Below are 23,633 nucleotides of genomic sequence, written 5' to 3'. Positions count from 1 at the left end.
GTCAGGTATTAAACTTGCAACCCAAGAGTATGCCCTTAACTGGGAATCGAACCCAAGGCCCTTTGGTCCTCATGCCGACGCTCTAACCACTGTACCAAACTGGTATGAGTAATTTTTAAAGCTATTTAATATTAAATCTAAACTTTCTGTGCTGCATTTTTAAAATTTTCCAGTAAAATAAAGGGATCAAAGCATTCCTCCACTTTTTTTCTAGTACCCAAACATTTGTGTATCCTCCAGAGAGGCTGATGTAGAACCTTCCATATTTTAAAAACTGACTGCCAGCCCTGGCCAGTTTGGATCAGCGGTTAGAACATCAGTCCACAGACCAGAGAGACCCAGGTTCAGTTCTTGCTAATAGCCCGTACCTCAGTTGCAGTTTGTCCCCAGCCCTTGTTGGGGGTGGCATCCAGTTGATGTGTCTTTCTCACATCGATGTTTCTCTCTCTCTCTTACTCCCTCTCTCCCTCCTGCTCTGTCTGAAGATAAATGCAAAACTCCTCAGGTGAGGATAAAAAATAAATAAAAACTAATCGTCACTAGAATGACGACATCTAGTTGTGACTAATGAAAACAGTAACTACCATCCGGCCGGTGTGGCTCAGTGGTTAAGTGTCGACCCATGTACCAAGAGGTTGCTGGTTCGATTCCTGGTCAGGGCACATGCTCAGGTTGTGGGCCCCAGTGGGGGGCATGCAGGAAGTGGCCAATCGATGTTCTCTCTCATCAATGTTTCTATCTCTCTCTCCTCACTTCCTCTATCTCTATAAATAAATAAAGGAAAAAAATGTTTATAAAAAAAAACAAAAAAAAAACATTAACTACCTGTCTTGTCAACAAAGCTCAAAGCCCATGGTAAAGAGTAAAGTCAGCGAGTAACACACTCTCCCTGGGGTCTCTCACATCAAGTCAACTTACTTGATGACTCAGTCCCTCAGCAGGCAACTTCGTACTCAAAGTAACTTCATTTATTCTCATATATGTTTTGCTTTGTACAATATGAGCTAAGAAAAGAGTCATGCTCAAAACAAGGTCTGATGGAGAAAAGGGGACTCTAGTACACTGCTGGTGGGAATGCAGACTGGTGCAGCCACTATGGAAAACAATATGGTGTTATCTCAAAAAATTAAAAATTTAACTGCCATCTGACCGAGTGATCCCGCTTCTAGGAATATACCCTGAGAAGACTGAAACACCAATCAGAAAGAATATATGTACCCCCATGTTCATAGCAGCACTATTTACGATAGCTAAGATCTGGAAACAGCCCAAGTGTCCATCAGTAGACGAAGGGATAAAAAAGCTGTGGTACATGTACACAATGGAGTACTATGCAGCTGTAAGAAAGAAAGATCTCTTATCCTTTGAGACGACATGGAGGGACCTGGAAAGTATTATCCTAAGTGAAATAAGCCAAGCAGAAAAAGACAAATACCACATGATCTCACTTATATACGGAATATAATGAACATACAGTCTGAGGAATACGGTAGACCCAGAAACATGGAAGTAGGGCACAGACTGACATCCCTCAGAAGAGGGGGTTGGGGGAGTGGAAAGAGATAAACCACAGAACTTATATGCATGTATGCATAACCAATGGACATGGACAACAAAGCCAGGGATGGGGCGAGGCGGGGGGGATGGGGAGGAGAGTGTCAATGGGGTAAAAAAGGAGGAACATCTGTAACAAAAAAAATTAAAAATTAAAAAAAAAACAAAAAAAAAAAAAACAAGGTCTGAATATTCCTTAACTAAAGGTAACATTTCCCTGACACTAAAAGAGAGAAAAAGCCCTGGCCGATGTAGCTCAGTTGCTTGAGCGCTGTCCCATGCACCGATCTGTTTGATTCCTGGTCAGGGTGCTTGCCCGGGTTTCAGGGATGCTTGCCCAGTGGGGGGACATGCAGGAGGTGGCCAAAAGATGTTCCTCTCTCACAATGATGTTTCTGTCTCTCGCTCCCTTTCCCTTCCTCTCTCTAAAATCCATTAAAAAAACTTTCTTAAAGAGAGAGAAAATAAGGCCAGCACTGTCAATTTAGCCTTAATCTCGCAGCTGACTGCTGTGGAAGAGCCCTGGCCCCTGTGTCAGCCCTTGGTTTCCATCAGGAACCAGCAGGCTACGCCAGCTCCTGTCCTATAAAACAGCAGTAAGATCAGATATCCTTCCCCAGTCCTTTACAATGGAGCAGAGGAGTCAAAACACACAAACGTAAAGTGTTATCAAAATTAATTCCTGCCTGGCCTATGTGGCTCAGTGGATTGAGTGTCTTCCCATGGACTGAGAGGTCCCAATTCAATTCCTGGTCAGGGCACATGCCTGGGTTGCGAGCTCCATCCCCAGTGGGGGGCGTGCAGAAGGTGGCCAATGGATGTTTCTCTCTTCCTTCCTCTCTCTTCAAAGTCAATAAAAACATATTTTTTAAAAATTCCTTCATAAACATTTGCGAGATTCAACTATAGGTAAAGGGTGCAGTTTAGAACCATACAATTAGTTCAGCAAGAGAAACCAACTGAGGGCTTGAGTGCTGTTAGAGCTGTGCTCCCTCCAACTCTAGTCCCAGCCCTGACTGATGAGCCATCTCAACAGCTTCTTAAAGCCCTGGTGGGCTCCACCCTGCTTTGTATATGTGTGTGCATGCATGTGAGTGTGCACACATATGGGTACATGTGCACGTATGTGTGCATGCATGTGTTAATGTATATATGTACATGGATGTATCTGTATACTTTGTGCATATATACAGTTTTTATGAAGTATGACATGCACAGAGAAAAGCACACATGGAAGGACACGACTTGGTGAATTTTCAGAAACTGAACACCCCTCAATCGAGGAGAGAATCAGCTGCACTCTAGATGGTTTTCATTTGTTTTTATAATGCTCCCAGGGGATTATGATGGGCCAGTTTTGAGAATCAATGAGTCAGAGCATAATATTAATGTGTAAAGAGCATGCATGGGTTTGACAACATTCCCCATTTTAATGTGATCAAAATAATCTTAACAAGCACAATATATTTTACGGTTTGGGTATTAAAAAGATTATGACAATACAAAAACCATAGAAGCAATAAGAAATGTGCTCAGCCCTGGCCAGTTTAGCTCAGTGGTTAGAGTGTCGGCCCGTGGAACAGAGAGTCCTGGGTTCGGTTCCCACTAGGGGCACGTACCTCAGTTGCAGTTTGTCCCCGACCCCAGTTAGGGTCGTCTGGGTGGCAACCAGTTGATGTGTCTCTTTCACATCAATGTTTCTCTCTTTCTCTTCCCCTCTCTCCCTCCTGCTCTGTCTGAAGATAAATGCGAAAATGTCTTCGGGTGAGAATAAAAAAAAAAAATTTAAAAGAAATGTGCTTTGACGTTTGTGAATTTGTGAGTTAATTTCAGTCATGCAACAACAACAACAAAAAAAACGTGCTTTCAGTGACTGGAGGTTCCTGTTTAAATAGCAGATTTCAAGCCCACCTCCTGCTAAGGGTTACTAGCTGCGCAGGAAGGAGACGGTCACAGAAGGATTTAAAAGCCTACAAGTGTGACTTCTTATAGCTAGCATACAAACCTCGCTCCACGGGGCATTTGTCTTTCAGCCCTGCCTCTTCTAACATGTAAAGACAATGGTCCTTCCCTCAGTGCAATCAAGATAAATCCATCTGCATACAAGGGCATAGGAAACAGGGGTCCTAAATGAAATTCCAGTAGCCAAGGGTGGGCTGGGTTATAGGAAGTGCACAGGATTACACAAGGTTCAGCCCACACCAAATTTACATGTCACGTGCCCTCCCTCTATGGACCCCCACAGGGGGAATTTCTGTTGGGAGGGGGCACATTTTCTCATTGTAAATCCTATCATTTTCAATGATTCAATGTTGGGGAGGGAAGAATTCTTGATCCAGTAAAGAAACCTGAGCCTTCAAAGCAGGCTGCAGAAGAGTGATGTTTCATAATAAACTAATATGTTTTACATTTAATTTTTCTCCACTGACTCAATAAATCTTTTAGCCCTACTGTATGCCCAATGCTGCTTATGTTGAACAAAAAAATAAAATAAAATAAAAAATAGCCCTAGCTAGTTTGGCTCAGCAGTTAGAGCATGGGCCCACAGACCAAAGAATCGATTGCAGTTGGTCCCCGGCCCTGGTTGGGGTCATGTAGAAGGCAGCCAGTCAATGTGTCTCTCTTACATTGATGTTTCTCTCTCTCTCCCTCCTTCCCAGTCTATCTGAAGATAAAGAGAAAAATATCCTCAGGTGAGGATTTAAAAAAATAAAAATAAAAGTCTTTGCTTTCATAGTTCTTGAAATCTGGCTGATTAATAACACAAGTAATTAATTCCAAGTGTCATTCGTGCCAGAGAAAAAGAACTTTGAATGCACTTAACTGGGAAATCTGATCTGCAGAATCAAGGAAAGACTTTCATTTCTACTGGAAAGGACATTTTAAGTTCCTGCTTATTCATGCGTTATTTATAGTAAGAAAAAAATGAAAAAACATAAATGGTCAAGAATAGGAACATAGTTAATAAATTAAGCTACATGATGAAACTTTATTCAGGATCAAAATTTAGCTCAATTTCTAATCAGGAAAATTAAACTTAAGAAACTATTATATACAGCCCTGGCTGGTTTGGCTCAGCGGCTGAAGCATCGGCCTGCGGACCAGAGAGTTCTGAGTTCAGTTCCCGCTGAGGGAATGTACCTCAGTTGCAGTTTATCCCTGGCCCTGGTTGGGGTCGTGTGGGCGGCAACCACTTGATGTGTCTCTCTCATGTCGATGTTTTTCTCTCTCTCCCTACCTCTCTCCCTCCCACTCTATCTGAAGATAAATGCAGAAATGTCCTTGGGTGAGGATGAAGTAACAAACAACACAAACCTATTATATACAGTATGATCCATATGTGCTTAAAATCAGAGTGCACACAAGCCTAGTGAAAAGACATGAAAGCAAAACATTAACAGTGGAGCCCTGGCCAGTTTGGCTTAGCGGTTAGAGCATCGGCCTGCGGTTCAAAGAGACCCGGGTACGCTAAGGGCAGGTACCTCAGTTGCAGTTTGTCCCCGGCCCTAGTTGGGTTGTACGGGTGGCAGCCACTCGATGTGTCCCTTTCACGTAGATGTTTCTCTCCTTCTCTTTCTCTTCCTCTACTATCTGAACAAAAAATGGAAAAATGTCCTCAGGTGAGGATAAAAAAAAAAAAATTAACAGTGGTTATACCATGTTTTGAGGTGAAGGAAATTTAGGCTACTTTTAATAATAAAAATAAGCTTATGTGTATATGTAACTAGTTTTCTGAACCATTTGAGAGAATCATATATTATGACCCTGTGCTAATCTTAAATACTTGGCATATATTTACTCGTATTAAATACTCAGCATTTATTTTCTAATAGTAGTTTCATAACTCGCTTACATAACAACACAATGGTAAATTTAACATTGAAACAATAATCTGTGACTGTATTCCAATCTGGCCAATTGAGCCAAACTGTACTTTGTATTTGCTGAAGAATGTTAAAGTTAAATCTCAGTTCTTTCATCAATATGCAAAATTTTTAAGTGCCAACATATATTTTTACAAAACCACATGCCTTCATCACACCTAACAAAAAAACCAGCATCCCTGGCATACGAGACAATGTCACACTCACTGGCTTGTCTAAAATGCAGCAGCCCAACAGTCTCTATTACTGATAAGAACGTAGAGTGTACAAGTTCTGCATTTCATTGGAGGCAGTGTAAGCCAGTCTGGCCACTTGGAAAATAATTTGGCAGTCATCTCGTAGAGCTGCCTATCTACTTCTGGATGGGTAACAAGAAACAGATCAAAGAATGTTCCCAGCAGTAATGGCTGTAATAGTAAAAAACTAAACAAAAATCCATGAGTACAGAAAGGATAAATTATGATATAACAAAATAAAAATTTTAAGTTATAAAGGATGAAGATAAGACACACTGATATGGTTAAAAAAATATCAAGTAATCCTTGACTTTAATGGAGGGCTTCTGCTGCAGTATGTAAATTTAACTATGTCTTTCTAGTAAGGCTTGCTCATTCTGACTACCTCTAGAGCATTAAAAAGAGAATGGAAGTAGTAAAAATAATTTTCACAGGCTAAAAAACATCATTTTAATCATAAGCTTCAAGCCCTTTGATAGTCATTTATTCATAAAAAGTTGAAAACCAAGGCCAATGCTAGCTCATCCTATCCCAATCCCTGCATATGCTCCAGTCACAGAACTAACAGGTGAGAATTTTAAGCCCACTTTTCCCTCTAGTCAATGAACTCACAATCTACCAGGGTGGTTTCCCATTAGACTGAAACCTATACAGGCCAGGGACTTAAGACTGTTCATTCTTGTATTCCTCCAATGCCCAGCACATACATAGCCTCTCAAATATTTACTGAGTAAATCAATGGTCACCAAAAGGTGAGTGGCAAAGAAGAAAGAGTTAGAGGATTCCATATGACCCAAGTTGCAAAACAGCCCAGAAGCCTACAACTACCTGAGTGTCCACTCCTCCATCACTTTTCCACTCACTGGACAAGTATTTATGATATAGCACCCACACGCCACAGAGGGTTGACAGAGAACTGAACAAGCATACCCAGCTCCTGCGCTCAGTGGTCTTCAGTACAATGGAGAGACCTAAGTGGTGCTAGGTTGGGTGACGATTAGTGCAATGAAGAAAACGAGGGAAGCAGGCAGTAGTGGTCTCTATGTTACAGCATGGTCAAAGAAGGCCTCTCTGATAGTGACACGTAAGCAGTGACAAGGAGCCTCTGTGGGAGGGGCCCTGTGGACATTCAGAAATAGAGGGTTCCAGACAAAGACATCAGAAAGGCTCTGGGAGCATGTTTTAGACAAGTTCAGGAGGGCAGAAGTCAGTGCAGAGGATTCAGGGCCTTGTGCCCAATGGTCAGGTCTTTTAACTTTAATTTATAGTGGGCTGAATGTTTTGTTGTTTTTGTTTGTTTAATCTTCATTGTTGAAAGTATTACAGATGTGTCCCCTTTCCCCCTTATTGACCCCCTCCTCCCCACTCCCACCCCCTGCTGCTTTCCCCAAACTATTGTCTGGGTCTACTGGCTACACATATATGCATAGAAGTTCTTTAATAAAGACTCCTGACATTTACCACGTATCTATGAAACTTTCACACACAATATAGTCCTGAAAATGTGTGCTGAAGTCAAATGTGCTAACATAGAAACAACTTTAGTGTGTGCTGCAGGTCCAAGGAGAATTCTCATTCCAAGAAAGCTAAACTTATTCTAAAATCTCTAATTTGACTTTGTTTTTTGACACAATTTTAAAGTCTATGTCTGGCGTGTTATATGTGTTAATTTCTTTCTTTAAAGTTAATAGTCAGCCAGCTTTTTAAAAAAAATCATCCAACTTGCCCTGGCCGGTTTGGCTCAGCGGTTAGAGCGTCGGCCTGCGGTCTGGAGAGACCCGGGTTCGGTTCCCGCTAAGGGCATGTACCTTGGTTGCAGTTTGTCCCCGGCTCTGGTCAGCCGTGCGGGTGGCAGCCACTCGATGTGTCCCTTCACGTCGATGTTTCTCTCTCTCTCTGTTCCTCTCTCCCCCTCCTACTCTACCTGAACAAAAAATGGAAAGGTGTCCTCGGGTGAGGATAAAAAAATAAATCATCCAACTTGATTGTCTTCGGCACAGCGAATGAGTTCCTTCTTTGTCTATTTTAAAAGAGACCCGTGCTTCTTACCATTGTACCAGTTTCTCATTTTTATAAAATAATAGCAAACACTAAAATTACTGTAAAAGCAGTGGCTGTATATGACCTACAAAATACATAATGCACTGACTCCCAATAGCCAAAAGTTACCTTGTTAATGTCTACGTCCAAGGCAGCTGAGACTAGGAAATTTTCTTCTTCAGGAAACTATCAACATTGAGTATGGCTGAAACGCTGGCTTCCCCTCCAGCTCCAATTCACCTCTTTTAAACCCTCCTAGTTTTGATAATCTTCAAGTGGTTCTCTACAAAGTCCGAACCTTGAGTGGGTCTATGTGTGAGCACAGGGACCAAAGAGGAGTGCTAGGAGTAAATACACCGTACTACACCCAGCACAGCAACATCCCCATGGAGAGAAGACTGCCCAGAGCCATTAGGTGGGACCGAGCAAGGTGGGCATCTAGAGTACAGACCATGTAGGATGAGCAGAGAGCCCCTGAGGGAGGGCAGCCTGGAACCTGGTGGGGTGGATGCCCACAGGCATCCCTACAGGGGGTAGCTGCACACATCACTATACAGTGACTAGGAAGCAGAACCAATGGGCGACGACATCAAATCCACAGAAACACAGTGGAATCAAGGATGAAACAGTATCTACGCTCCTAGACAGAAGTGTTCTGCTTTAAAGGCAAGCTTAAGCCCACCTGGACCAGCCCCTAGCCCCACACTCCTATAACCTCTATCTCCTTTGAGCAAGTTCAAGTCACTTCCTAAATCGCCATCAGCCTCCCACAACAGCACTGGCCCGATAAGGTCATCAGATTCTCTTACCAGGAACTGAACTCTGATTTCCTTACAGGCAAGCCTCGTGTCCCCAGTCCCCAGCTCTACTCTAAACCACAAGGCTACCAAGAGTTTTCCAATGTAAATTATTTTGCTTCTAGCTAAAATTCCTCAAAAATCCTCATCCGTTTAAGAAGTCTGCCTGCCTTTCCAGTTTCACTGCTTCTCACTTCCCCAGGAACAACACGTCTCCTGGTCAGGTTGGTCTCCAAAATAAAGCACAGCATTTCCCCCCACATCTGCACATCTGAGCAAAGGCAAACGCCAACCTTCTTCCTTCTGTCTAGAATGCACTGTGCCCTTGTCCAGCCAGCAAACTCATTCATTCCTCAATATTTTACTCAAATGTCAACTGTTTCCAATGCTTCCCTGGGTTCTACCCAGGAAAACGTAGCACTTCCTGCTGGGTCCCAAGGGGAGCATCAGAACACTAAGTCCACAGGAGATGCTTGATGCTAAAATAATGTGAGAATCAACTGTCCTCTTCTTGAATTAGTGAACACTTTTTACTTTCTCCCACTGTCCAACCTCCAGATTCCACCACAGTTTAAACCTCATTCACCCCATTGTCCCGTAAATCTCATGCAAATAATTTTCCGCTATCATTTAATACACTATTTACACCCTATTGTTCTCATCTATGTTACTTGAAACTACATACATTTCTTCTACATGAAATGTCTCTACAAGCAAATTTTCTAGGCATACCCCAAAAGTTGTATCTTAGATAGAGCCCAAAGCAACTAGTGTAATATCAGCATTTAATTATCATTTATTTAATGAAGGAAAACGTGAAGGCAGATGTGTGTAATAATGCAGTCTGTAGACCAGAAGTCTAGCTGAAACTTGGCTACTAATGAGGTGTGGGACCTTAAGCATTAGATGGAACTCAGTTTTCAACATCTGAAAAGCAAGAGTTAGACTAGAGGAAATATATATAAATTGTTTGTTTACACATTCATTTTCCCTCTTTCTCCACGAGAACATAGCTTCCTGAATCCCTCACGGCTGGTATACTAAAGCACACAAAGCTTCTCAATAAAATTGTAAATCAAACCAATTCTCACTAAACTCAAATTCAATGTAACCCTAATCGAGACACTTCTGGAAACAACTTGATGCCGTGAGTCTAAGATTCAAGAATAAAATACATGAGCCAGGAATACTGAGAAAAATAAATGGTACCAAATCAGGAATCAACCAATACATCAATGAAACAAAATCAAGCGTCCAGACATAGACCAAAGTACATAGAAGGTCAATGTAAGCGAAGGACACAGAGTTCAATATTCTAGGTAGAACAATGATGTGAATGAGGAGGGAAGGACAGGAAAAACATAGGTATACATGTCTGTAATATTGGGGGGAGGGGGCTGCTCTTACACATGATAGTATATTAGAAGCCACAAATAAGATTAATAAATTTAACTAAATATAATTTGTTTTGTTAATCCTCACCTAAGTATCTTTTTCCATTGATTTTTAGAGAATGTGGGGGAGAGAGAGAGAGGAACATCAAAGTGAGAGAGACACATCGACTGGTTCCTCCTGAATGACTCCCACTGGGCCGGGGATCGAACTTGTAACCCAGATACGTGCCCTTGACTGGAAACAAACTCACGACCCTTCAGTCCACAGGTCGACACTCTAACTGCTAAGCCAAACTGGCCAGGGCTGACTAAATATAATTTTTAAAAAATAAAACAATTATAAGGTTGACTGCTATTTACAGAGGAATTAAAAAGTCAAAATACAAAGATGCTCAACCTCCGTAATAATTAATGAAAAGCCTTTCCTATTAGTTCAACAAAGTTTTAAAAAAAATTAAATTCTGACTCCAGATGCCAACAGGCAATGCAATAGTGAAAGGCACTAATACAAACTTGAACTGTAACAACAGAATCGTGGTTGAGATTTTATTGGTTGTTTTGAGGATAAGTACACAGACATTTCCATTTGTACACAATTCTTCACACAGGTACCAAAAATGTGAAGTCGTGTAGTTGTGATTTTTTTCTAAACAGTTATTCCAGTGACTTTTAAGTTTAAAATTTGGAGGCTAATTTTCCTTAATAAAGTATCAAGTACCAGTATCTTCAAGTGTGAATATGCTGTTACATCGAAGCCCCACTAATTCACAATATAATATCCTATATATGACATAATTTTTCAATCTTTCACTGAACATTAACAAAGTTACTAGGAAAACTGGACTACCATATCAAAGATGTTACAGAGTGCACAAAATTCTGACAGGGAGAGCCAAGATCAAGGAGCAGTTTTCTTTAGGAAACAATTCTACCAAAAATATGGGAATAGAAGTAATTAAAAATGTTCAAGACATATTAAATGAACAACCAACTCCAAATTGCCATTTAGTTTGTTTTGTATTATAGGATATTAAAACTACCCCCATCTATGGAATGTTAAGCTGACACCCAAGACAATCAAAGCCTCTCATATTCAATATCCCACTATTTTCTGGTTGTACCAAAAAATTACCAGCAAATGATTTCACCTCTTTTAAAAAAAAGCACTTACACTTTTAAAAAGGGATGAGGTGAAATTCCCCCCTTCCTAAAAATGTTTCTAGAGCTACTAAGAAAAACTTGCACTTATAAAATAGTTGATAAAAATATTCCTCTGGATTGTCCAAGGGAGCCAGGGACCACTAATAAGACATGGTATACAATGTTAATCAGACTTGGCTTCCTTTTCTCCTGCTTCATCGGGGGCTTTATCAACCTCCTCTTTTTTTAGTTTCTTTGTTTTTCTACAGTTAGATCTTTAGGTCCCTGGTCAGCCACTTTGTCCTGTTTTCCCTTTGTTCCCCCTTTCCCTTCGTTTGCACTTTTTTGTTGCAGATTTATCCTTTCCTACTGCTTTTGGCTTCATTTTCACTTTGCAGGAGCAGGTTTAGCTGACAACCTCCTCTTGGGCTCCTTCTTTGCTGCCCTCTCCACAGAGCTGACCTTCCTCTTGGACATGGGCATCATGGCAGCAGAGCAGGTAGGTGCTGGGTGCCTGAGGACCAAGAGGCACCTAGGGACTTCAAGAACCTGGACTGCCCGCTCCTGCTGCTTCTCCCACTGCCCAAGTTGCTCAGACCCACTATGGGGACAGTGGGAGAACCAGAAGAAGACGGATTAGGAGCCCACCCCCCGCCCCCGGCCACTATTCTTAATATTCAGTTCTGGGCACCATAATTTAAGATGGGCATTGTGATCAAATGCAATATACCCAGGAGGGCAAACGAGATGAAAAGAGACCTAAAAATCAAACCATCTAATAAACCTTAAGCAGGTTTAACTTGGACTGGGACAACCAAGGAGGCAGGATGACAACATCTCAAAGACGCATACAGAGAAGACTTATTCAGCAGAGTCCAGGAAAACAGAGCTGTACTGGCAGGCAGATTTCCAGCTCTCTGTTAGAAAGAACATGTTCAAAATGGAATAGATTGCTTTTGTAAGTTATTGAAAGTGCTCAGAAAGGGAGAGGGAATATTTTACAGGTCCTCCCCAGAACAGTAAAGGCATCAGAAATGCTAACACACTTCCTTCTGCTATTCTGTTCTCCGTTATAAACTCATCAAGCAGCAGCTTGATGGAGGCAAAATTAAGGCACTCTTAAAATCAGATTATACCAAGATTATTATAGCTAAATTTAGCATTACTAAGAGTAGTTGAGTTTCCCATGTTCCAAATAAGGTATCGTACCAAAAAAAGATCCTTCTTGGCCTAAATTAAACATGTTTCTCTACCATATGAGCTCTTCACACCTTAAAATGCTAATGCGGGTGTTGAGTATACAAGAGAAGGATATTTAATATGCATCATCTTCACACTTACTTGGCAGTACTGTGTTCACACCTATTTTAATACTGCAAAACATAATGTGGGAACTCCTGATCAAAGCCCAAGAGTTCCAGCCTCTACTCACAATTTAAGTTTTCTGATGAACATTTACCACTGATAGCTTTTAAGATTCCGGTCATGTCTGGCTGATGTGGCTCAGTGGTTGAGTGTTGACCCATGCACCAAGAGGTCGCCAGTTCGATTCCCAGTCAGGACGCATGCCCAAGTTGTGGGCCCAATCCCCAGCGGGGGGCATGCAGGAGGCAGCCAATCGATGTTCGCTCATCGATGTTTCTGTCTCTCTCTCCCTCTCACTTCCTCTCTCTCTGAAATCAATAAAGAAAAAATAAATAAATAAAAAAAATCCCTGTCATGTTTTAGAGAACTGATGGTTAACTTATTTTTTTTGTCAAAGACCCTTTTGAAAATCCAATGTCATTTCTTCAGAAACACATACATGTACCCCAAAATTTTGCATGTGATTTCCAACTTCACAAATCCCCATTAATTCCACCCAGACCCTCACTAAAAAATTCTCAAAAGAAAATTTAGTTTTTCTTCTTTATTTGAAAATTGCGAAGGCTGTGGTAATATAGTAAATATAAAATTATTCCTGCATGGTGTCATTTCAACAGGAGGGACAGAAAAGTAAACTATACAATACAGCTAACATTACTAATAGCTCTAGGACTCCTATCTCCACACACAAATCCAAGATAGCTCAAAATATTCATCCTGATAAGATTTTAAACACATGAAACAAATAGCCAATTCCAAAGTTTTAATCTAGCTAGGCTGAAGTCTTTTATTATAATGCCCATTCCAAGAACATACATTTGACGTTTGTAATCTTTCCAGTTAGAAATCGTTCAGCTCTTCATCCCTATAATCTATAATTCCCAGCTGCGGAGTTATACACTGCATAATTTTCCTCCTTCCACTCTAAGCCTTTCCTCCTGGCTACTTCAATATTAGCTTGCACAGCATTTTGAAAGAGCAGCTTGTGAAACCATAGGTTAGAAATCTTTCAATCATTGTGACAGGCCACAATAAAGAAATATACACTTTCAGTCCTGGCCGATTTGGCTCAGCGGTTAGAGCGTCCGCCTGTGGTCCAGAGAGACCCGGATTCAGTTCCCGCTAAGGGCATGTACCTCGGTTGCAGTATGTCCCCAGCCCTGGTTGGTTGTGCGGGTGGCAGCCACTCGATGTGTCCCTTTTGCATCGATGTTTCCCTCTCTCTCTCTTCCTCTCTCTCCCTCCCACTCTATCTGTACAAAAAATGGAAAAATGTCCTCGGGTGAGGATAAGAAAAAAAAAAAAAGAAATATACACTTTCAAACTCTTAAAATTATTTATTTTAAAAATGTAAAAGAACTGTAAAGTACGTAGGGACTTTTAGCTACAAAGCTTATTTAAAACTTTGCATTAAGTAAGAAGGTGGAAAATAAAGGTGCTCTAAAACTTACGTTTTGCTTCTGATAGATTCTGATTAGGTGACCAGACCAGCATGCCAAGATTGTCTCGTTCTTGACTGCGTCGTGCTAATTTAGCTTGGAAGAAATAAAAAAGAAAAATTTTATTGCAATTTAACAGACATACAAAGCAATGATTAACAACACCACTCTGAGCTTTTAATTTCAGAATATGATGATGACATCACCCACCCTTTACTGAAATTTATCCCAATAGAACCCGAACACTTCCCACCCCAGTGTAATTGGGAGAGGTGGGGGAGAGACTCTGGAGTCCACTGAAACATTTCTCTAGGTCTTTTCCTACTTTACTATTACTTATTTAGTAAATAGGTACGTATGAGGTAGGTATAATGATTATTATCATATTATCATAGTCAGGACTGAACTCAGAAAGGCTGCAATGTGCCCTGGCTGGTTTGGCTCAGTAGTCAGAGCGTTGGCCTGCGGAATGGAGAGTCTGGGGTTCAGTTCCCGCTAAGGACATGTACCTCGGTTGCGGTTTGTCCCCGGCCCTGGTTGGGGTCATGTGGGTGGCAGCCACTCGATGTGTCTCTCTCACATTGATGTTTCTCTCTCTCTTCCTACCTCTCTCCCTCCTGCTCTATCTGAGGATAAATGCAATAATGTCCTTGGGTTAGGATTAAAAAAAAAAGAAAAAGAAAGGCTGCAATGTCCCAGGGTTTAAGCACAGTGTACTATGATGCTCTGCTTTCAGACAGGGAACATCCAGAAAGAAAGCTACATGTGGCCAGCTACTCAAAGGTTCTTTTATTATTATTTTTTTAAAATCCGTACCTGAGGATATTTTTCCATTTATTATCAGACAGTGTGGGAGGGAGGGAGGAGGGGGGAGAGAGAGAGAGAGAGAGAGAGAGAGAGAGAGAGAGAGAGAGAAACATCAATGTGATAGAACCACATCAACTGGTTGCCTCCTGCACAACCCAACCAGCCAGGGATGAACCACAAACGAGGTACGTGCCCTTGACTGGAAGTGAACCCGCGACTCATTGGTCCATGGGCTGATGTTCTAACCGCTGAGCCAAACTGGCCAGGGTTCAAAGTTTCTTTTAAAATGTGAATCCTTGCCTTGGCCGGTTTGGCTCAGCGGTTAGAGCGTCGGCCTGCGGTCCGGAGAGACCCGGGTTCGGTTCCCGCTAAGGGCACGTACCTCGGTTGCAGTTTGTCCCCGGCCCTGGTTGGTCGTGCAGGTGGCGACCACTCAATGTGTCCCTTTCACATCGATGTTTCTCTCTCTCTCTGTTCCTCTCTCTCCCTTCCACTCTACCTGAACAAAGAATGGAAAAATGTCCTCGGGTGAGGATGATAAAAAAAAATAAAAATAAAAATAAATAAATAAATAAAATGTGAATCCTTGCCCTGGTTGGTCTTGCTCAGTGGTTAGAGCATCGGCCCACAGACCAAAGGGTCATGGGTTTAATTCCCAGTCAAGGGCACATACCTGGGTTGCAGGTTTGATCCCCAGCCCGGGTCGGGGTCGTATGGGAGGCAACCAATTGATGTGTCTCTCTCACATAGATGTTTCTTTCCCTCTCTCTCTCCTTCCCTCCCTCTCATCCTTCCTTCTACTCTATCTAAAAATCAATGGAAAAATATCCTTGGGTGAAGATTAACAACAAAAAAAATTAATTAATTTAAAAATAAATAAATAAAAGGTGAATCCTTCATGTATGCTTAGAATACCCTCACCATTCCCTGCCAGAGTAACTTTTTGGTGACTTGACAACAGGAATCCAAAGATTCTTTCAACAACTTTATTAAAGAATAACCATTAAAAATATTTAACTTCTGAAATGCATTCAAGTTCTTAAAAATCTAGGCTACACGCCCTGGCCAGTTTGGCTCAGCAGTTAGAGTGGCAGCCTGTGGTCCAGAGAGACCCAGGGTTCCCGCTAAGGGCATGTACCTCGGTTGCAGTTTGTCCCCGGCCCTGGTTGGTCGTGCAGGTGGCAGCCACTAGATGTGTCCCTTTCATATCGATGTTTCTCACTCTCTCTCTCTCCTTCCTACTCTGTCCGAACAAAAAATGGAAAAATGTCCTCAGGTGAGAGGAAAAAAATCTAGGCTACAAAACAATAGACAAACAGGGGTACCAGGACCATAAAAAAGAAGCAAATCTCAACATTTGTGACAACATAAATGGACCCAGAGGGCATTATGCTAAATAAAATAAATCAGATAGTGAAAGAGAAATACCATATGATTTCACTTATATGTGGAATCTAAAACACAAATAAACAAAACAGAAACAAACTCACAGAAAAAGAGACTATTTTGATGGTTGCCGTGTGAAAGGAGGTAGGGGAGGTACAAGAAAATCGGGGAGAGATTACATAGTACAAATTGCCAGTTATAAAAGTAGTCACAGGGGTATAAAAGTACAGCATAGGGTTTATAGTCAATAATATAAAATCTATGGTGTCAGGTGGGTACTAGACTTATTGGGGTGATCACTTTGTAAATTATATAAATGTCTAACCACTATGTTGTACACTTGAAACTAACATAATAATGTATGTCAACTGTAACTGAAAAAAATAATTATTAAAAAATTTTTAATTTGGATCACAAATTAAAATTAAAAAGACTGAAAATAAGGTTTGATGATAATGTGGAGGAAATGGAAGTCTCATATACTGCTGGTGGGAATGTAAAATGATACTATCACTTAGGGGGAGAAAGTCTGGCAATTTCCTAAAATATGGTATTATCCATTCAATGGAATAAAAAGGAATGAACTATGTAAGCATGCAACAAGAATAAATCTCAAAACAAGTATTCTGAGTAAAAGACTTGCAAATACAGAAAGGGGGAGCCTAGATAAAATTCTGTGATGCTTAAGAGAAACTGATGGTAATGGTATGAAATCAGGTTTCAATGGAAATAGAAATATAGATGTGTGTACACATGTCTGCATGCACACATACACATATTTATTTCCCAGCTCTGTCCACTGAGAAGGCCCTGATACAGTGACAATCCAGCAACAGCTGAGCACATCTAGCCCCCAGATCTTGGTTTCTAAATACCATTCACCATTAAAAGAAACTAGGTCTCCTTGGAGAAATGGCTGATTGTAGGGCTAGGAGAGGAAATGTATGAGGACCCTGGCCCTGACCAGTGTGGCTCAGTTGGTTGGAGCATTGTCCCGTACACCAGAAGGTAATGGTTTGATTCCTGGTCGGGGCACATACACAGGTTTTGGGCTCAGTCGCCAGTCAGGGTGTGTTCGGGAGACAATTGATTGCTGTTTCTGTCTCACGTTGATATCTCTCTCTCTCTCTCTCTCTCTCTCTCTCTCTCTCTCTCCCCACCCCCATTTCCTCCCTCTCTTCTCTCTGAAATCAATAAAAATATATATATTAAGAGGACCCTGGAACATCTTGTTTCTTACCAGATGATAAGAAAGTATTCAAAGAATAATAGGACATATCTCTCGTTGGCCAAATCTGGGAACATTTGAGCAACAAAATAAATGACAGTAATGAAATAACAATATATGAGTCCATACCAACATAAACAAACAAAAGGATAGATAAAGAGGGAAGTCAAATGGGACCAGAATAGCCAGGTCAAAATTGGAAGACTCACGTGCCACTCTATTTTAAGACTTACTATATATAAAGGCACTGTATTCTAAACAGTGTGGTACTGGCAAAAGGATAGACACACAGATCAATGGACCATAACAGTCCAGATATACACCCATATAAATATGGTCAGTTATTTGTAACAAAGGTGTAAAAGGAAGTCAATGGAGAAAAGGTACTCTTCTCAATAAAGGGTATTTTAAAAAAGTGAACCTCGACCTACACTTCACACCTTTGATAAAATTCAAAATGGATCTCAGATATAAAAGTAAAACCTACAACTATAAGACTTTTAGGAAAAACGAGAAAATCTTTGTGAACTTGGGTTTAGGAAAAGATAGGACAACAACAGTAATCTATAAAAGTTTAAAATGGTAAATTGAGCTTAATCAACTTTAAAACTTTTGCTCTGCAAAAAACACTGTTAAGAAAAACTATTGACTGTGAGAAAAGATTTTTAAGTCACATATATGACAAAGGATTTGTATCAAGATATATAAAAAACTTCAAAAACTCAGTAAATAACAACAAAAAAAACCCCACAAGTTTTTAAAATAAGCAAAGATTTGAATAACCACTTCACTGAAGAAGATATACAGAGGGCATATAAGCACATGAAAAGATCCTCAACACCATTAGCCAGCAGAGAAATGCAAATTAAAGCCATGCTGAGAAACAACATACAGTACACCTATGAAAACCTCTAAAACAAATGAAATGAATAACACCAAGTACTGACAAAAATGAGGAGCAACTAAAACTCTCATATAGTGCTGGTATAAATACAAAACAAAAAGCCACTCAGAAAAAGCTTTGCAATTTTTATAAAAATATAATTATATTTAACAAATAACTGACCCAACAATCCCACTCTTAGATATATACCCTATAGAATTAACATATGTTCACAATAAAATTTGCATACATTATAGCAGGTTTATTCACAACCACCAAAACTGCAGGAGGCAGCCAATGTTCCACTCTCACATCTCAAATCGATGTTTCTCTTTCCCTCTTCCTCTAAAAATCAATAAATATATATATATATCTTTAAATGCATGGCTGGTGGGACTACAAATTGGTGCAGCCACTATGAAAACACTATGGAGGTTCCTCAAAAAATTAAAAATAGAGGAAGCATTTGAGATCTTGCTCCCTGGCATATGTCATCAGTCTGACTCAAATAAACTCTTATAAAAATTCAAAAAATTAAAAATAAAAATAAAGCTACTATATGAACCAGCAATTCCATTCTGGGTATTTATCCAAAGAAATCCAAAACACTAATCTGAAAAAAATGCATGCATCCCTATGTCCACTGCAGCATTATTTACAACAGCCAAGATATGAAGGCAACGTAGGTATCCAACCAGGTGGTAGAGCCCTGGACAGTTTGACTCAGCAGTTAGAGCATCGGTCCGTGGACCAGAGAGACCCAGGTTTGGTTCCCGCTAAGGGCTTGTACCTTGGTTGCAGTTTTTCCCCTGGCCCTGGTTGAGATCCTGTGGGTGGCAACAAGTCGATGTGTCTCTCTCACGTCAATGCTTCTCTCCCACCCCCTCCCCCCCACCCCCCGTCTATCTGAAGATAAATGCAAAAATGTCTTCAGGTGAGGACTTGAAAAAAAAAAAGGGAGGTACACTACCCTGACTGGTATGCTCTGTCCAATGTTCCAATGCTCCATGGTTAGAGTGTCAGTCTGCACATCGAAGGGTCACAGGTTTGATTCCAAGTCAAGGACACAATACCTAGGTTGCCAGTTCGATCCTGGGCCCTGGTCAGAGCGTGCAGAAGGCAACCGATCAATGTGTCTCTCTCACATTGATGTTTTTCTCTCTCTCCCCCTTACCCCACTGCCCCCACTTCCACTCTCTCTAAAAACCAATGGAAAAAATATTCTCAGGTGAGGATTAACAAACAAAAAAAATTAACATCACAAAAAGAAGTGGTACACACACACACACACACAATGTAATTTAATTTGGTCATAAAAAGCAATAAAATCTTACCATTTGTGACACCTTGGATGGAGCCAGAGGTGAGGAACATCCACCCTTGAGACGTATAAGGCCCACGAAATCAATAGCTAACATCACACGCCTCACTAAATTAGCCTGACCAAGTATAGCAGGCTAATTTTTTTTTTGGTACGTGCCCCGAGCAGAAACCGAACCCGGCACTCTCTGATCCGCAGGCTGACGCTCAACTACTGAGCCAAACTGGCCAGGGCAGCAGGCTAATTTTTTTTTAATCCTCACCGGAGGATATTTTTCCATTTTCAGATAGAGTGGGAGGGAGGGAGGGGGTGTGTGTGTGAGAGAGACACATCAACTGGTGTCACAACCCCGACCAGGGCTGGGGACTAAACTACAACGTAGGTACGTGCCCTTGACCGGAATCAAACCCACCACTCTTTGGTCCGTGAACCAATGCTCTAACCACTGAGAAAACCAGCCAGGGATAGCAGGCTAATTTTTAAGTTGATAATCTTGTATGGCCCTCAAATGGTGGTATAAATATTTAAATGGCCATGGCCGAAAAAAGGTTCCCCACCCCATGCTAAGTGAAATAAGTCAGACAAAGACAAATACCATATGATTTCACTTACATGTGGAATCTAAAGAACAAAGTAAATGAACAAAGAAAACAGAAACAGACTCATAGACACAGAAAACAAACTGATGGTTGCCAAATGGGGAAGGTGTTGGGGGACTGGGTGAAAAAGGTGAAGGGATTAAGAACAAACTGGTAGTTAACAGAACAGTCATGGAGATTTAAAGTACAGCACAGGGAATATAGTCAATAATGTTGTAATAACTATGGTGCCAGGTGGGTGCTGGACTTTTGGGGGGGATCACTTCATAGGTTATATAAATGTCTAACTGTACTATGCTGTACATCTGAAACTAATATAATACTGAATGTCAAGTGTATTGAAAAAAAACTTAGAAAATAAACCCAGACCTACCTGGAAGTGAGATTACAAGGAAATGGAAATCACCAATTCCCATCACAAGAAAAATGAGACCACGTTCACACTACTAGTGGGAATGTACATTTCCAACTCCTTTAGAGAGAAAGATGGCAGTAACAACACAGTTCAAGTATGGATACCCAGCAATCCATTACTAGACAGAATATATATATAGTCAACAGCAACATTTTTCAAACTTCAGTAAAACCTTTAAAATTAATTTATTGGGCCCTGGCCGGTTTGGCTCAGTGGTAGAGTGTCAGCCTGTGGACCAAAGAGTCTTGGGTTCGATTCCAGTCAAGGGCATGTACTTCAGTTGCAGTTTGGCCCGTGCCCTGGTCGGGGTCACGCAGGAGGCAACCAATTGATGTGTCTCTCTCTCGAGAGTCAATGTTTCTTTCTCTCTCCCCGCCCCCCACTCTGTCTGAAGATAAAAATGGAAAATAATATCCTCGTGTGAGGATTTAAAAATATAATAAAATAAAATACATAAATAAAATAAAATTAATGTACTGGGCCCTAACCACATTTTAAGTATTTTTTAAATATGTTTTTATTGATTTTTTTTTTTTTTTTTAGAGAGAGAGAGAAACATTGATGTGAGAAACATCAATCAGCTGCCTCCTGCATGCTCTCCACTGGGGATCGAGCCTGAAACCTGGGTTATGTGCCCTGACCGGCAATCAAATTGGGACCTCTCAAAATGGGACAATGCACAATTCACTGAGCCATACCAGCCAGGCAAGCCAGCATTTAAAAAAAAAAGAAGAAGAAAACCATCATGTTGTTTAATTATGTGTAAGAACTATTGGTGGAGATTTTTTAAAGTTTTAAAGTCCCTGCCCTAGAGACTCTTTAAGATGGACACATGGAAGGATAGGAGGCTGCTTAGTCTTGTGTGTCAACTTGGGTAAGTAATAATAACCAGTCATTTAATCAAACACTGATATAGGTGTTGCTGTGACGGCATTTAACAGTAGTGGTTAACATCTATAATTAGCTGAATTTAAGTAAAGTACCTCCATGATATGGGTTGGCCTCATTTAATCAACTGAAGGCTTGAAGAACAAAACCTGCAATTTCCCAGAAGAAACTGTGCCTCAAGACTGAACCCTCAACTCCTCTTTGCAGAACTGCCCTATAGATTTCAGACTTGCCAGGCACCCACAATTACACAAGACAATTCCTATTAAATACCTAAACAAACACACACACACACACACACACACACACACACACACACTCCTCCCTACCCACACTAGTTCTGTTTCTCTGAAAAACCTTGCCTGATGTGGATTGCTCCCACAACACTGTTTATGGTATAGAAATAGATGGAAATCTTAAAAGTCCATCAATAGAAACTGGTTAGCTGCAGTATGTGCATTCAAAGGAATTAAATATAGAAAATAAAATCAGCCCGGCTGGTGTGGCTCAGTGGTTGAGCATCAACCCATGCACCAAGAGGTTACCAGTTCAAATACCGGTCAGGGCACATGCCAAGGTTGTGGGCCCAATCCCCAGTGGGAAGTATGTAGGAGGCAACCAATCAATGTCCTCTCTCATCGATGTTTCTATCTCTCCCTCTCCCTTCCTTTCTCTCAAAAATCAATAAAGAAAAAAAATTTTTTAAGAAAATAAAATCAATCAGATTTACAGATAGCAACAATCTTCATTACAAAAGTCAAATTAAAAGAAATGCATGATACCCCACTATAAAAATTAAATATATAAAAAGGAAGCTACATGTTATTGGGGGGTACATACACTTAAAGTATAAAACATGCGCAATAAAGATGTTTTAAAATCAGGTAACAGCCACTCTAAGAGGAGGCTATCTTGCTTTGGTTGTTATCTAGAATGCTTCACTGCGTTCTGCAGTCTGGGTGGCAAACACTATTTTCTGTAGTTTCTATGTTGTATTAATTTCAAAACATTTTTTAAAATAATTAAAAAGAAAAAAAGAAGCCTGTGTGGCTCATTTGGTTGAAGCATCGTCTGTGCACTGAAGGGTCTAAGGTTCATTTTCCAGTCATGGCAAGTACGAGAAGCAACTGATTAATGTCTCTCTCTCACACATGGATGTTTCTCTCTCTCCCTCTCTCTAAAACCAATTTTAAAAATGCAGGGGGGCTGGTTCATCCTATAACACAATACTCCCAACCCATCACCTCTTCTCCATGGCCCAGCAAAAACTCCAATTACTGAACGGCTAGCTGAGGACATAACCTTAAAATTATTCCATATTACAGGAGTTCCCTTATAAGAGGTGAGTTAGAAAAAAGAGAACATGAAATCCTTTCAAATGTTTGGCAGAGAAGAATATTAGAAAGGGCTACAGAAAAAATAGCCACCAAGAAAATGTTGACAGTACATAGTGTGCTGCAAATTACTTTAGGCGTCCTGAAGGGCAGTTTGGCAATGTTTCCAAAGCCTCTAGCAATTTATCCTAAAACAAAATAATCAGAGAGCTTTGCAAAAACTCACCTACAAAGTTGTTCATCAAGTGCTGCTGAAAATGACAATGAAATTGGGAACAGCTCAAATTTTCCACACGAGACTTAAAAAGTTTGGTACAACTCTAGAGTGGAAACCATGCAAACATGGTCCTAGCCAGGTTGCTCAGTGGTTGGAGTATTTTCCCCGTACACCAAAAAGGCTGCAGGGAGGCAATCAATCAATGTTTCATTCTCATTCTCTCCCCTCCCCTTCCTCTTTTTAAAAGCAATAAAAACATATCCTTCGGTGAAGATTCTAAAAAAGAAAGAAACTATACACACATTAAGAGAAGCTGTGGACTCCTTTCAACAATGTGGGAAACAATGTTTGCGTTACATGCAGCTAAGTTAGCTCTGACCCTATGAATGAGTGGTGTCCACGACAGCCCTGTTCAGCCCCTGTAGACTCATGCTTATGGCTTCTTTTGTGGAGTCTATCGTATAGTTGGTCCTCCAAATACAAAAGGAAAACAGAGCAGACTACAAAGAAGTACTGCATACTACAAAATCAACCAATGTTAACAACTCATGTCCAGTTAAAATTACTTCCATAAACATAACTACAGATACTGGACTAAAATCCTGGTACAGCCAGTTCCTCAGTCCATCTCACCTGCAGATGACTCTCCTCTCCTGCGCTCACCTCTAACAAGAGCACCTGCCATCCTTGGAGGTGCTCTCCCTCC

General features: G+C 40.8%; 1 protein-coding gene and 1 long non-coding RNA gene across 3 annotated transcripts in view; both read right to left on the bottom strand.

The window, feature by feature from the left end:
- The window catches only part of RCOR1 (REST corepressor 1), a 110,208-nt gene that overhangs the window by 30,262 nt on the left and 56,313 nt on the right, over positions 1-23,633 (bottom strand). For both annotated transcript variants that reach the window (XR_004959053.1, XM_036257588.1), the window contains exon 3: positions 13,862-13,945. Coding sequence is in view for 1 of the 2 variants with exons in the window: in XM_036257588.1 (XP_036113481.1) it covers positions 13,862-13,945 (84 nt within the window). In the remaining variant the exon portion in view is untranslated. The remainder of the gene's footprint in view (positions 1-13,861; positions 13,946-23,633) is intronic.
- LOC118627310 lies at positions 5,096-12,633 on the bottom strand. The gene is made up of 3 exons (XR_004959079.1): positions 12,478-12,633; positions 6,605-6,793; positions 5,096-5,145 (listed from the first exon to the last, which is right to left on the bottom strand). It is a non-coding gene; the product is annotated as an uncharacterized LOC118627310 (long non-coding RNA).

This window comes from Molossus molossus, unplaced genomic scaffold (assembly GCF_014108415.1).
Source record: "Molossus molossus isolate mMolMol1 unplaced genomic scaffold, mMolMol1.p scaffold_m16_p_1, whole genome shotgun sequence".
Classification (NCBI taxonomy): Eukaryota; Metazoa; Chordata; class Mammalia; order Chiroptera; family Molossidae; genus Molossus; species Molossus molossus.
Note: the sequence above shows the minus strand (reverse complement) of the source record. Positions and strands in the feature narration are given on the sequence as shown.